The following is a 15,276-nucleotide window of genomic DNA, read 5'->3' as shown; positions in this document are numbered from 1 at the left end:
TAAATGACAACAAAATGCAACAAGTAACCTGGGTTGGATCCTGGACCTATAACTGGAAAAATTGAATGGAATGTGTGAATTATACAGTAGAACTATATCAGTATTATTTTCCTTATTTTTATGAACAAATTCTGGTTAAGTATGAGAATGTCCTTGTGTCTAGGAGATATACACTGAAGAATTAAGGAGTAGAAGGGAATATTGTATGCCACTTAATATCATATATTAAGAGTCCTGATTCCATATGCGAAAAGTATTTAGAATCCAAGATTTGGGCACTGTATATGCCCATTGGTATTGCCATGCAATTGTATCTAGGCCTTTTCGTAAAACAGCTAGGTAACATGTATATGTGTGTTTACATATATTTGAGCATATATAAACACAGAGATATATTGCTTTATCTATTAAAAATCATGAGCTCTTATCAATGTCTTTAATTTATTAGATCTACCACCACAGGATTTTTTTACCCTTTGCCTTTCAACATTTGTAATTCTGTTTTCTGACATTGAGAAACCTGGATTTCTGTTAACCACAATATATTTGCTTATTTGCTTAATCCCCTGTTTGTAATCAGTCTCCCAGTCAGTTTGTCAGTTTGTCTGGCCAACACGTAGTTAATTCTGTCCTCAGCAGGCATACTGGTAACATGCTGTCTCAGTTTAAATGTGACTGATGAGGGGCACTTGGGTGGCTCAGTTGGTTAAGTGTCTGCCTTTGGCAGCTCTGGTCATGATCTCGGGGTCCTAGAATCGATCTCCATGTTGGGCTCTGCTCAGTGGGGAGCCTGCTTCTCCGTCTCCCTCTTCCTCTGCCTGGTCTCCCTCTTCCTCTGCCTGCCGTTCCCCTTGCTTGTGCTTTCTCTCTGTCAAATAAATAAATAAAATCTTTAAAAAAAAATACCACCGATGAGTTTTCCAGCCTTTTATCCCCCTCCCCTGATGCCAGCCACCACATCCCCCATTTAGAAGAGGAAAGAACCACAGTTATTTTATGACATGCTTATAGCAAAGTATATTTGCTTTGTTTTTAGTTAATAATCACTGTTACATCATAATATGTGTGTGATTTTGAAAAATCTAAACATAAAAATAGAGAGTATGAATGGTAGTCTTCATTACTTTCTACCATTATTTTAGTTCAAGCATTTGAACAGGTGTATAAATTCACCATTTACCCTGTGCAGTCTAAGTTTTCATTACTGATTATTTGGGGTTTTGCAAAAGAATGTAAGGTACTGTGTTTTCTTTGGGCTTCCTGCCACATTTCTGGTAGTTGTTTATTTTTACCTTGGCTTTACTCAATGCTGTGCTTTTCATAGCTCAGTAAATAATCATAGTACAATTATACAGCTAACCCCCTGCTCTCCCCTCTTAGTTTACTCCCAGGTCTTCAGGATATTTACTTACAGTAGGTCTGTAGAGTCTAATTTTGATTCACCAAATTACAGTAGGTTTGCTAGCTTTTTCCAATATTTAACTTAACAGCAGTCTATTTTTCTGACATGAACAATTTAGACTCTGTGTTGTTTGCAGTAACAGGTTTCATTTTAAGATGTGTAAGTATAGGTGTAAGTGTAGGAGTTTGATTTTCAAATTCAGATGACTTGTGATGGTAACTTTTCAGAGAAACCCAGTCAAGCCTGTAAAATAAAGCATACTCTAAAGGTTGAGGATCTGAATATAAAACCACTGTAATCATACATAGTCTTTGTGCGTGTGTGTGTGTATGTTTAAAGTAAGATTTTATTTTTTAAAGAGCAGTTTTAGGATCACAACAAAATGGGGAGGAAGGTACAGAGATTTCCCATATATCTTTTTCCCTTCACATGCATATCCCTTTCCCATTATCAACATCACTCACCAAGAACACACTTACACTGACACATCGTAATCACCTAAAGTCCATAGTTTACCTTGGGTTTCATTCTTGGTGTTGTGCATTTTGTGGGTTTGGACAAATGTATAATGATACGTATTTATCATTATCATACAGAGTATTTTTACTGTCCTGCAAATCCTCTGTGCTCTGCCTATTCGTTCCCCCACTCTACCCCTGGCAACCACTGATCTTTTTATTTTCTTCATAGTTTGACCTTTTCCAGATGTTGTATAATTTAGAATCATACAGTATGTAGTCTTTTCAATCTGGCTTCTTTTCCCTTAGTAGTATGCTTTTAAGGTTCCTCCATGTCTTTGTGGCATGAGAGCTCCTTTCCTTTTAGTGATAAATAATATTCCATTGTATGTATTACAGCTTAATCCATTTACCAACTGAATGACATCTTGGTTGTTTCCAAGTTTTGACAGTTTTGAATAAAACTGCTATAAACATCTGTGTGCAGGTTTTTTGTGGGCATAAGTTTTCACCTCCTTTGGGTAAATACCAAGGAGCGTGATTACTGGATTGTATGGTAAGAGTATGTTTAGTTTGTAAGAAACTGCCAAACTGTCTTCCTAAGTGGTTGTAGCATTTTACATTCCTGCCATCGGTGAATAAGAGTTGTTCCATATCCTTGACAGCATTCGATGTCAGTGTTCTGGATTTTGGCCATTCTAATAGGTGTGTGGTCTTACCTCATTTTTTAAATTTGCATTTCCCTGACGAGTCTGCATCTTATTTGGTGAGGTGTCTGTTCAGGTTTTTGACTCATATTTTAGTATGATGGTTTATTTTCTAATAGTTGAGTTTTTTAAAAGTTCTTTGTGTATTTTGGATAACAGTCCTTTATCAGATAAGTCTTATTGCAGATATTTTCTCCTAGTCTGTAGCTTGTCTTTTCATTCTCTTGACAGTGTCTTTCACAGAAGAGTTAATTTTAAATTTAGTGAAGTCTAATTTATCAATTCTTTTATTGATGGATCATGCATTTGGTGTTATATGTAAAAAGTCATTGCCAAAGATAACCCTAGGAGGGTTATCTAGGTCATCTAGGTTTTCTCCTATGTTATCTTCTAGGAGTTTTATAGTTTTTGTATTTCACATTTATTTTTACTAAGTTGGGTAGTGTCAGTCCTTCAGCTTTTTCTTCTTCAGTATTGTGTTGGCTGTTCTGGGTCTTTTGCCTCTCTGTGTAACTTTAGAATCAGTTTGTCAATACCTACAAAATTTTGATTGGGTTTGCATTGAATCTGTTGATTACATTAGAAGAGCTGACATTTTGGACAGTATTGAATCTTCCTATTTGTGAACATGAAATACCTATTTAGTTATTTGATTTCTTTTATCAGAGATCTGTAACTTTCATTATATAGATTTTGTTCATATTTTGTTAGTTTTATACCTAGGTTTTCATATTTTTGGGTGCTAATGCAAGTGGTATTAGATTTTTAATTTCAAATACCACTTGTTTATTGCTAATATATGGGAAGGCAATTTACTTTTGTTTCCTAGACTTGTGTCCTATAGTCTTGCTTTAATTATGCATTGGTTCCAATATTTTTGTTGATTCTTTCAGATTTTCTACATAGACAATTATGTCTATGTAGGTAATCATAATCCCCATTCTTTTGTACATATATATTATTTTGAATCTCATTACTTTAGAAAATTAGTATGACTTTTTTTTTTAAGATTTTATTTATTTATTTGACAGAGAGAGAGAGGGAACACAAGCAGAGGGAGTGGGAGAGAGGGAGCAGCAGACTTCCTGCTGAGGAGGGAGCACGACCTGGGGCTTGATCCCAGGACCCTGGGATCATGACCTGAGCAGAAGGCTGAACAACTGAGCCACCCAGGCGCCCCGAGTGTGACTATTTTAATGCTTAAATGAAATTCCAGTTAAAAACATAAAGTACAAAATTACATAATAGAATATAAATTTTTACAGAATCTTGTCAGATAATTCTGGAGAGGTTTTTTTTTCCCCTAAGATTCATTTATTATAGAGAGTGAATGCACAAGAGAGCATGTGAGCCATGGGGGTGGGGCAGAGGGAGAAGGAGAGAGAATCGCAAGCAGACTTCGCACAGAGCAGGAACCCAACACAAGACTTGATCTCATGACCCTGAGCCAAAACCAGGAGTCCAGCCTTCAACTGACTAAGCCACCCAGGTGCCCCTGTTTTATTTATTTATTTTTTTTTAATGTATTTTGGCCTAAATGGTATAGTTCTACTTTAAGTATGGGGAAATGAATCTCTTTTAATGTTACTACAGTTCAGAGTCTAGATCCAAAAAATAGCTTGGGTCATCTTCATTATTTTAGAATATTCTTGTACAGATTGGGAAAGAAAATGGGATAACGATATTTGTTTCATGTTTAGTTTTATCCAGGATTCTATTCTTAATCTAAATGGTTTTGATGCCTCTTAGCCAACAAGACACTTATACTTTTTTTTTTTTTTAAACTTCGTATGTTTGGGGGTGCCTGAGTGGCTCGGTCAGTTAAGCGTCTGCCTTCGGCTCAGTCATGATTCCAGGGTCCTGGGATCGAGTTCTGCATCATGCTCCTTGCTCAGTGGGAGTCTGCTTCTCCCTCTGCGTACCTCTTCCCCCCTGCTTCTGCTCTTTCTCTCTCTCTGACAAATAAATAAAATCTTAAAAACAAAAAACTTTGTATGTTTGGTTTGTCTTTGTTGATTTGTTTGTTTATAGAAATTGAATATTAAAATGGAAGGATAGAAAGAAATTCAGTTTAAAGAATAAAGGACTTTTTAATCCACATTGCAATTCTGCCACCTAGTGTTTGCATGTGGATTTTTAAAAAAACAGGAAGGGGAAACCCCCTTTTTAGAACTGTTTGAGAATACTTTCATCCTTAGCTTACAAATTTAATATGCTACCAGCCTATAAAAAGGGCGTCCATCTTTATTAATCTTTTTAAGGAATTAGATCTTTAGTATCTTAAAGATTGTAAATTGTTTATAAATTCATTTTATCTAAATTTGCTATGTGTTTGCCAGTGATGTTCGTAGAATTAAATAATGTAATGAATGAGTAATTTTACTTTCTTAGAGTCGAGGTGGAAAAAAGTTTCTTGCTGTACTGAAAGAAATCTTGGACAGGGATCCCTTGTCTCAGTTGTGTGAGAATGAAATGGATCTTATTTGGACTTTGCGACAAGATTGCAGAGAGAATTTCCCACAGTCACTGCCAAAATTACTGCTGTCAATCAAGTGGAATAAACTTGAGGATGTTGCTCAGGTAACAAAGCATAATTTTTGTAATTCTTTTTGGGAGTATATATTACTTTGTTGATTTCATGTAAATTGTCTTTTCTTATATAGGGATATTTCCATAGGTTGGATAATTTTCTATGGGAGAAATTTTCAAATTTTTAGACTTTTATATATATTCCAAATGATAGACTAGAAAGTTTAAGATTTTAAAAGCCCAGATTCTAGACAGGTTTTCTGTATCTTTCACTAAGAACAATTAAAACGTTACTTTTGGTGTAATCATCTATAATTACTGCCTGCATATGTAGTAGGTTCTGGATTATTTCAATAAACAGTTTCATCAGTGAGCTCCAAAGTTTTAATCTTAAAATGACTTTAATCTTTGCATTGACTGTTCTAAAATGAATATATATTGTTTGAGAAGCTAATATTTTAGAGCATAAACCTTTTAGATCAGTTTTTAACATTCATTTTAGTTGGGCAGTGTTGGTGAATGTTTGCCTTTAGGCAGAATAAAGACAGGAAAAAAAAAGTTGTTCCAAAAAAGCCACCAAATTTTAGATCCTTGATTTAATTTTCAGAATCCTGTCAAAAAGCACTGGCATTTATTAAATTCAGTTGGTTATCAATGCTCTACAGAAAGATCCTTGAAATGGTTTTTTAATCAGAATGAATACATTTGGTATATTAACCTAATTTGTTTACCTTACTTGTTTGAATTCAGCTGATCTTTTTAAAAGTTTTCTGGTCTTAGCAAATCTCTAATGACGTTTTAAAAAATTTTTTAAAATTTTAATTCCAGTATAGTTAACATATAGTGTTATATTAGTTTCAGGTATAAAATCTATAATGACTTTTTAAAATTTTCAAGAAATGCTTTTAATCATATGCATTTAAAATTTTTTTGATTTTATTATTTTACTTCTCTAAGTTTAGAAAGGACTTGTTTTGAGTTTATTTCTACTATTTAACAATTTTTTGAATCATGTTGTATAATTATAATGTGTCTCATTTAAACTGTTTATACAGTTAGACCATATGAACGTTACTTACTCTGAAAAGGAACTATTTCTGTATAGATTTTAGTTGTTTTGTCATAGTTATCTTCTAACCATTTGTTTATTTAAATTCAAGGTTAGTTTTCTATGAACTGCCGTAATGGTGGAATATCAGCCTTTTTTAGTTGGCATGTTTGCCTGCTTCTGATGGATAGTGTCCAGTTCTAACTTCTTGTCCAAGAAATGCATCATATTATTATTTTATATAGAATTAGAAGAAATTTCTTGCTGTACTCTTTTTTTTTTTTAATTTTATTTATTTATTTGACAGAGACACAGCAAGAGAGGGAACACAAGCAGGGGGAGCGAGAGAGGGAGAAGCAGGCTTCCTGTGGAGCAGGGAGCCCGATGTGGGGCTCGATCCCAGGACCCTGGGATCATGACCCGAGCCAAAGGCAGACGCTTAACAACTGAGCCACCCAGGCGCCCCTTCTTGCTGTACTCTTAAAAGATACCTGCGAGGAGGTTTCTTCTGTCAGCTGTCAGAAAAGAATGAGGGGTGTCTGGGTGGTTCAGTTGGTTAGCCACCAACTCTTGGTTTTGGCTCAGGTCATGATCTCATGGGTCATGAGATCCACTAGGGCTTCAGCCTCCATGCTAAGTGAGGCGTGGGCTTGAGGAGCTGCTCCCTCTGCCCCTCCCCCCACTAGCATACATGCCTGTGCGCGCTCTCGCAAATCTTAAAAAAAAAAAAAGAGCCAGTTTTCACTTAATATTTCTTTCCTTTTTAAAAAAGATTTATTTCAAAAAAAAATAAAAAAGATTTATTTCTTTATTTTAGAGAGAGAGAGTGTGTGCACGTAGGGGGAGGAACACAGGGAGGGAGAGAGAGAGAATCCTAAGGGCAGAGCCCGATGCTGGGCTGGATCCCAGGACCCTGTGATCATGACTTGAGTCAAAATCAAGAGCCAGCACTTAACTGGCTGAGCCACTCAAGGGCCCCTAATATTTCTTTATTTGAACCCTAGGGATAGAATTTTTACATTTTGGAATTCAGCACACTTATCTCATTTCCAGGAGCTAACTTAAAGCATTGTTTTCAAATATAATCTAACATCCTCCATTTTGATAGAAGAAAGCCAATCCTAATCCTCTTTTTTAGTTGTCTAGAGAAAAAAAGTTTTTGTAATAGAAAGTAATGTGTTTTTCTCTCCTGACTCTGTCCCATTGCCAGTTACAGTGAATGGGTACAACAGAATGAATATAAACTGTATTTTTAATAAATTGACCACCTTAAGAAGTAGAGAGCCAGAAGTTTTGTGTAAAGTTTGTTTTCTGATTCTAGAGGCATAAGCAAGCCATGGGTGAAAATCCTATAGAGGCCTTCCCCCCCCCACCCCAAGGGAAAAAAAAGAGGAGTAGTCCTCCATTAATCCACAGGAAAATATTCTGTTGGCATAATGTGGAAGTGATTTCAATACTCTTTGCAGAAGGCAGGTAGTTAATTAGCACTGCTTTCTTTATTTATATGGCTGAGTCGGATTTCTCTTCCCTATTCGCTTGCATAGCTTTCCCCAAACTAAAGTAATAAGTTTTGATATTTTATTTAGTTTTACATTTACATAATTAATTCTTTAATAATTGTTAATAAACTTATGGTCGATAAAAAAAGTTCTGTTAAGTGATAGATATTCTTAAAAATATTAAGAACTAGAAGTAAGCTCCCTCAAAATAATTTTGTTATTAATGAAGTTTTTATATGTAAATTGCCTGTCATTAGCTTGAGCATGTACTTATATTTGTGCTTTGAATTTTACCTTTAAGTATTTCTTGATCATTTCTTTCTTCCTTTGAAAAATTATTTAATGGCTAATGATTGTAGAATCATGTATTCAGTGTATCATTCTCTTCCCAGGTAAGTACTTCATAGCTTTTTAAACTTGCTTATTTATAAATACTTCCACAAAGACAGTCGTTATTAATCCATGTTAACAGGAGTGGAGTTTTGAGGCCTCAGTAATTGCAAGTATGCTTTTCCTTTCTTTTGACCCATCTCTGCTCCTGTGTGTCAAGGAAAAATAGATTATTTTTCTTCCCTATAATTTCTGAACCAGTTTTAATTTTTCAACAGCTTCAGGCACTACTTCAGATTTGGCCTAAACTGCCCCCCCGGGAGGCCTTAGAGCTTCTAGATTTCAACTATCCAGATCAGTACGTGCGAGAATATGCTGTGGACTGCCTGCGACAGATGAGGTATTCTGCAGGTGGCTTTCTTGGGGGAAAGGAATAATGTGGGGGTAGGTAGAGAAGGTGATGTCTGCTTGAATGTCTCATAAGAAAGGAAAGAGCTAGGAATTATTCAGAGTTTAAAGCATTTTTTTCTCTCCCTTCTGATCATTTCCCTCTTTTCCCTCTCTCCCTCCTCTTTCACGTTTACTCTGTATTATAAAACAAAACCAAAAACACACTGGGTCAGGAGGTACCCAAGATCACCCTTGGTTTCTAATTCATTAGAATTCACAGGACTCCGCATATACTCATACTTTTGGCTGTGATTTATTATAGCAAAAGGAGACGGTGTAGAATTGGCAGAAGAAAAAGATTCATGGAGCAAAATCTGGAGGAAACCATACAGGAGCCTCTAAGAGTTCTTTGCTGGTGGAATCACAGTGAATATACTTAATTCCCCTAGCAACAAGTTATGACAACATGTCTAAAATATTGTCTGCTGGGGAAGCTCCTTAGAGATGTGGCGGCCAGGATTTTTATTGGGGGCCTAACATAAAAGCAAAATTCTAGACTCCCAGAAAAATGGGTATTGAGCGTAAACCATATTGTTTGTAAGAATAATTTATGCATACAGAGCTACTCTTATCTGTTAGGTGGTGGGAAGCATTCTGAAATGTTTCCAGATGCCAGCCAAAAGGGCCAAGTGTTGTAAACAGGCTTTTTTTTTAAAGGATAAGGTTCAGGCCTGCTGCTGTGTTAACTCTTTTTTGTACACCACTCAGAATTAAGAAATGTTAATATTTTCTCATTTTTTAAAAATACTTTTAAGCAGATAACATTACAGCTAAAGGTGAAGTCCTCAGTTTCTTAACCTAGTCCTGATTACTTTTACTTCCCAAAGACAACCATTATCATGAATTAGGCATGTATCCTTCTATACCACATTTTTCTGTTTATACTCCATTTTTATAACTCGAAAAATATAGAGTAACATTGTACATTTAATAATTACACTAATATGTCTTACCATATGTATTATTTTAAATCTTGTTTTTTAAAAATTCAACATAGGTTTTTGAGGTCATTCTCTCCCATTGCATATAAATATAGTTTATTCCTTTGACTACTGTGAAATATTCTGTTGTAGGGATATATCTTATTTACTCCATTTCCTTATTGAGGAACATTTTTGTTTTTCTCCAGACTTCCCTGTTATAAACAATTCTGCAGTGAACATGCTTGTACATGTGTAAAAATTTATGAGCTTTATTTGAAGAAATGTCATTATTGAGACAGTCTCAGACAATGGGCATTTTCAGGTTTATCCATTTCTAGTCTCAAAAATGAATATTATACTGTATGGTTATTTGAAAAAGAAAAGTTCTCAGAAAATTATGGACACTGTTATCCCTTTTCTTCTTTTTAAAAGTCATATATGTTTCAAGTCACGTAATGTCCAAAAGAAATTAGACAAACTCTTCCATAGTTGTTATTTTAGGGGAGTGAAGTTCAAAGTGTAAGGAAAGAGGAAGCCTCCTTCTGTTTCAATACTTCCTTTCTGTCTTTTACACCATTTATAGGTTTTTATAAAGGGCAAAGATTTTACAGTAAACTTAAAATTGTTGAATAGTTTTAAAAAATGAAGCACTCAGTTGCTTCTTAGTTTCCACTGGAGACCTGGGGGGAAGGGGCTACCTGGCCCCATTTGGGCCGAGCCACGTGTTTTTCTTAAATATATTAATCCCCAGGAGGAGATTGCTGTGATCTCCATGTTCCATTTGGTAATTCTGATGCTTTTTCGTGTGATAAATTTTCTGCTTATGAGGTTTTTCTTTTAATATAGTGCCCTGAGTTTCAGTCCAGATCTGCATTAGATTACTTTCTTAACCATTTATTGCCCAAGACTACAGCAAGTAGAGGACTTGGGATTCATATCTAACCTGACCTCTGGAATTGCCTCTGATGAGAGTGTGTTTATATGTGAATGGTTTGGAGATGGACATAAAATAGAGAACCACTAACCTTAATTAATTCAGCTCATTTAATTACAACATTATGTTGTATTAATTCAAATTGCTAAATTACTGATGGAATTTTTAAAAAACTGGTTGACTGAGTATATCACTTTTCCAGCATGATCAGAAATCAGTATTAAAGTACCTGATTTTATTGTAACTCTGGACTGATTGTAAATGCAGTCATTAATTGTATCAACCTAGATAATTTAATTAAAATGCCCCATATTATCTGTTCTTTGCTCCTTTCCTTTCCATTCCCCCTCCTGTCCACCGGAAGTTCTGAGCTTTTCTTGTGTTATTTTAACAGTGGAATAGTGAATGTGAGCATGCAACAAGCCTGACCCCAACAAACCGTTGTGTTTCAGTAAGTTAGTATTTGATAGTTTGATAGGAAGGGATCTTTTTCTGGCACTGGTTGTTGAGTGACTTACTCTGTCTTTTGTTTCTTTTAGTGATGAAGAACTCTCTCAATATCTTTTACAACTGGTGCAAGTTTTAAAATATGAGCCTTTTCTTGATTGTGCCCTCTCTAGATTCCTATTAGAAAGAGCACTGGCTAATCGCAGGATAGGGCAGTTTCTATTTTGGCACCTTAGGTAAGTCTTCTATATTTTTCAATTTGAGTCCACCTTGTGCTTTTGTAAATATAAATCAGCATAATACAGGACATTTAGTGCACTGGTCAGCTGCTTCAGTTGTTTCTGAGCCATCTGTAACATTTATACTCTTCTTGGTGTCTTCTCCTATTTCTTGATACCCAACTCTTAATTTTCAGGATTTGGCAAAGTAATTCAGATAAGTGTCCCACCAAGCCTCCTTGATTTTTAACTGAAACAAATAATGTATTGCTATTTTCTAGTCAGGTGTATTTATTGTGTACTTACAATGTGTTAGCGCTAAAACCAGACTTACTGATTCCTTCCAAAAGGCTTTGAGTAGTAATATCATCATTGCTACTAAGAGGTAGAGATTTTAAAGTTTTCCTATAAGAACAGCAACTTTATTTTCAGCTTCTATATTAGGTCATCTTCAGAAATACATGAGTCCTTACTTCACCAAGTTTATATAGGAGTAAAATCAAGAAGGATAACTAAAGTTTTTTTGTCCTAGGAAAATTGTTGATTCCTCATTTCTGACTCTGTACTCAGACATTTTTGTCGTTTTCTTTTTTTTTTTTAAGATTTTATTTATTTATTTGACAGAGAGACAGCGAGAGAGGGAACACAAGCAGGGGGAGTGGGAGAGGGAGAAGCAGGCTTCCCGCCTAGCAGGAAGCCTGATGTTGGCTCAATCCCTGCACTCTGGGATCATGACCTGAGCCGAAGGCAGATGCTTAACGACTGAGCCACCCAGGCGCCCCCTTTTTTTTTGTCGTTTTCATCTGGACTTCAGAGTATTGAAACTAATGATTGTCAGAAAAATATGACTTTCCTCCATTTTTGCTAAAGTTCTTAAGGAAAATAAGCTCTATATTATTTTGACGTTAATTTGGAGGGTTACATTTCTGAATCTTGGCTTCCTTATTATTCATAGAGGTTTTTCCTTTCTTATTTTTAACTTGTCAGTAGTCTTCTCATGCAGTTCAGTCTTCCTATTTTTAAGTCCCTCAGGGAATAACAAAACAAGGTGTTCCTTCCTTTTTCAAACATGTACAGCATTCTTTAAGTGAGAAAAAATTGTATAGAAGCTAATTGAGGGATTAGTCAATTGTGTGATGTGAGTCAGATCTTTGTGTTTCACTTTATTGTTTAATTGGCAATGTTACCATTTCAACTACAAAAAGTAAGGTAAGATGTGAAAATTTTGGATTTTTTTGAATAAAAAAATTAATTACAAAACTACACGTTTTTGAACTGTGGTGGTTAAAGACTTGAGAAGTTGACCATACCACTAATAATTGTGAACAAGATGATGTGTTCTGTTTTTTGATGGCATCAGAAGTTTATTTCATAATAGAATATGAAGTCAGTATTTTTTTTTTTTTTTAAGATTTTATTTATTTGACACACAGAGAGAGACAGCGAGAGAGGGAACATAAGCAGGGGGAGTGGGAGAGAGAGAAGCAGGTTTCCCGTGGAGCAGGGAGCCCGATGCGGGGGGCTTGATCCCAGGATCCTGGGATCATGACCTGAGCCAAAGGCAGATACTTAATGACTGAGCCACCCAGGTGCCCCATGAGGTCAATATTTTTATTTGGTGGTCTGAAGTGTTTTATAAGCAACCCATCTTAATATTATTCATTAACTTATTTGTAGGTCAGAAGTGCATATTCCTGCTGTCTCAGTACAATTTGGTGTCATCCTTGAAGCCTACTGCCGGGGAAGCGTAGGGCACATGAAAGTGCTTTCCAAGCAGGTATCAGGTTTTTTTAATCTTCATGTTAAGTTTGCCACATGGTTTTTATAGATGTTTCAGTAACTAAACTTAATTAATACATTTTTAAATTATAATTTAGGTCAAGAAATGACATGTCAACAAACTTAGCAGAACATTGAATGCCCCCCCACAAAATTATGGATTTCTCACAGTATCTATATTAATAACATGCCTTACATTTTAATAGGAAATGCCTATTTAGACATGCTTAACAATGTGTTTGATGGTGATGTTGACAAAGGTCATGAAATTTTTAGACTCTGTTTTTTCATATCCCTGAGTTACTCTTTGCAGTTAGTAACCCTAGTATTTATGTTTCATATATTCTGCCATATGTTTTAGTTTGAGATATTTTGACACCTAAGTCCATAGTTGTTATAGGATCTAGAATTCAGAATCCTCAAGCTGCTTTTTCAAACTATGTGTGTGTGTGTAATCTGCAGTCCCTTATCTTTTTTCCAGGCCTTCATTTTCTAATCATTGCAGGTGATGAGATATAGTGATATTGATAGGTCAGATATTAAATGCTTATATGCCAGGAATCATACTACATGTCTTAAGTATATTATTTTACTCTCCTAATAATGTGCCACAGTAGTTGCCAATACTGTCTGGATTTGATGAGGGGGAAAACAAAGGCTCCAAGAGATTAAGTAGCTTGCCTAAAAACCACAACTAAGTGACAGGGATAAGTTTTAGTTAAGTCTGTCCAACTATAAAACTAACTTTTTAAAAAATTTTTTTCAATAATTTTTTGTTGTTATGTTAATCACCATACATTACATCATTAGTTTTTGATGTAGTGTTCCATGATTCATTGTTTGTGCATAACACCCAGTGCTCCACGCAGAATGTGCCCTCTTTAATACCCATTACCAGGCTAACCCATTCCCCCACCCCCCTCCCTTCTAGAACCCTCAGTTTGTTTTTCAGAGTCCATCGTCTCTAATGGTTCGTCTCCCCCTCCGACTTACTCCCCTTCATTCTTCCCCTCCTGCTATCATCTTCTTCTTTTTTTTTTTTCTTAACATATATTGCATTATTTGCTTCAGAAGTACAGATCTGTGATTCATCAGTCTTGTACAATTCACGGTGCTCACCATAGCACATACCCTCCCCAGTGTCTGTCACCCGGCCACCCAATCCCTCCCACCCTCCCACCACTCCAGCAACCCTCAGTTTGTTTCCTGAGATTAAGAATTCCTCATATCAGTGAGGTCATATGATACATGTCTTTCTCTGATTGACTTATTTCACTCAGCATACTGGGAGTTTTCACACTTTTAGCATCACAACTCTCTTTTATAAATCAAAACTTAAACACAGATCCAATATATAAAATAGACAACAATGTCATTTTATCAGTATAAATGTGTTTTGAAGCTAAAATAAAATAAAAGCCATTAAACAGAAGCATGTAACTGTTTTACTGAATACAGAATTCCAAAATCCAGGATGATTATTGTCAGTTGTAGTCTCAGTATCCATTTATTTCTCTTGTTTTGGAGATAATCCTGGTTTATACAGCTAAGTAATTGCAAATAGTAATGGTTTTTTAATAGCTTGCTTGCAGGTGAGAAGCATAACCATGTCCAGGCTTGATTTGCTGGTATGTCGTTGGTCCCCTGAAGGTTGTGATGAGAACATGTCTGCCATCAAAATAAAACAACCCTTTATTCTAGCTTCTTCATGCCAGAACCTTCACTGACAGATAGCAACAATATGCTCTTGTTCTTTAACAGTAATTTTTCTTGAATTGAGTATCCTCTAAATAAACAAAAGAAGGTTTTCTTAATGGTTTAATATACATTTACTTAGAACTTACTATATGCCAGGGTTTGTATTAGGTACTAGTAATATGAAGTGAATATAGTTATGTTATTGTTATCAAGGAGTTTATATTCCATAGAGAAAGTGTACAAATCAGTGATTGTTATGATAGAAGTGTTGTTATGGGAATATTATGGAAGCACAAAACAGAGATATGTAACCAAACTTAAGACATTAGGGAGGAGTTCACAGTGGAGGAGACACTTGGAGGTTTTGATGGTGTAGTTGGTGTTAGTTCAATGAAGAGTGTGTTAGTGTTTTACAGAGAAACAACCAATAAGGGGTGTATGTGTTTGTGTATGTATATGGTTGATCCTTGAACAACATAAATTTGAATAACACGAGTCCACTTATACACTGATTTTTTTTTGGTATAGTAGAGTACTGTAAATGTATTTTCTCTTCCTATGATTTCCTTTCCTCTAGCTTACTTTATTGTAAGAATATAGTATGTAATACACATAATGGACAAAATATGTTGACAGTTTGTTATTGGTAAGGCTTCCTGTCAACAACAGGCTATCAGTAGTTGAGTTTTTGGGGACTCAAAAGTTAGACATAGATTTTCAACTGCATGGGGCTGGAGGTGGGAGTTGGTACCTCTAACCCTTTATTTAAGTGTTAGCTTTATAGAGAGAGTGAAGCAGAGGAGGATGGTACAGAAGAATTGGCTCATGTGATTATGGAGACCGAGAAGTCCTGA

The 15,276-nt window shown here is 35.5% G+C and overlaps 1 protein-coding gene across 11 annotated transcripts in view; it reads left to right on the top strand.

Annotated features, from left to right (window-relative positions):
- Positions 1–15,276, top strand: part of PIK3CB (phosphatidylinositol-4,5-bisphosphate 3-kinase catalytic subunit beta) — a 196,767-nt gene that overhangs the window by 138,549 nt on the left and 42,942 nt on the right. For 9 of the 11 annotated variants that reach the window (XM_027584433.1, XM_027584435.2, XM_027584431.2 and 6 more), the window contains 4 exons: positions 4,959–5,147; positions 8,252–8,373; positions 10,820–10,963; positions 12,623–12,722. In XM_027584433.1, coding sequence (XP_027440234.1) covers positions 4,959–5,147; positions 8,252–8,373; positions 10,820–10,963; positions 12,623–12,722 — 555 coding nt within the window. The remainder of the gene's footprint in view (positions 1–4,958; positions 5,148–8,251; positions 8,374–10,819; positions 10,964–12,622; positions 12,723–15,276) is intronic. The other 2 variants (XM_027584437.2, XM_027584438.1) reach the window with 2 other exon arrangements.

This window comes from Zalophus californianus, chromosome 1 (genome assembly GCF_009762305.2).
Source record: "Zalophus californianus isolate mZalCal1 chromosome 1, mZalCal1.pri.v2, whole genome shotgun sequence".
Taxonomy (NCBI): Eukaryota; Metazoa; Chordata; class Mammalia; order Carnivora; family Otariidae; genus Zalophus; species Zalophus californianus.
This window is presented reverse-complemented; position numbering and strand designations above follow the sequence as displayed.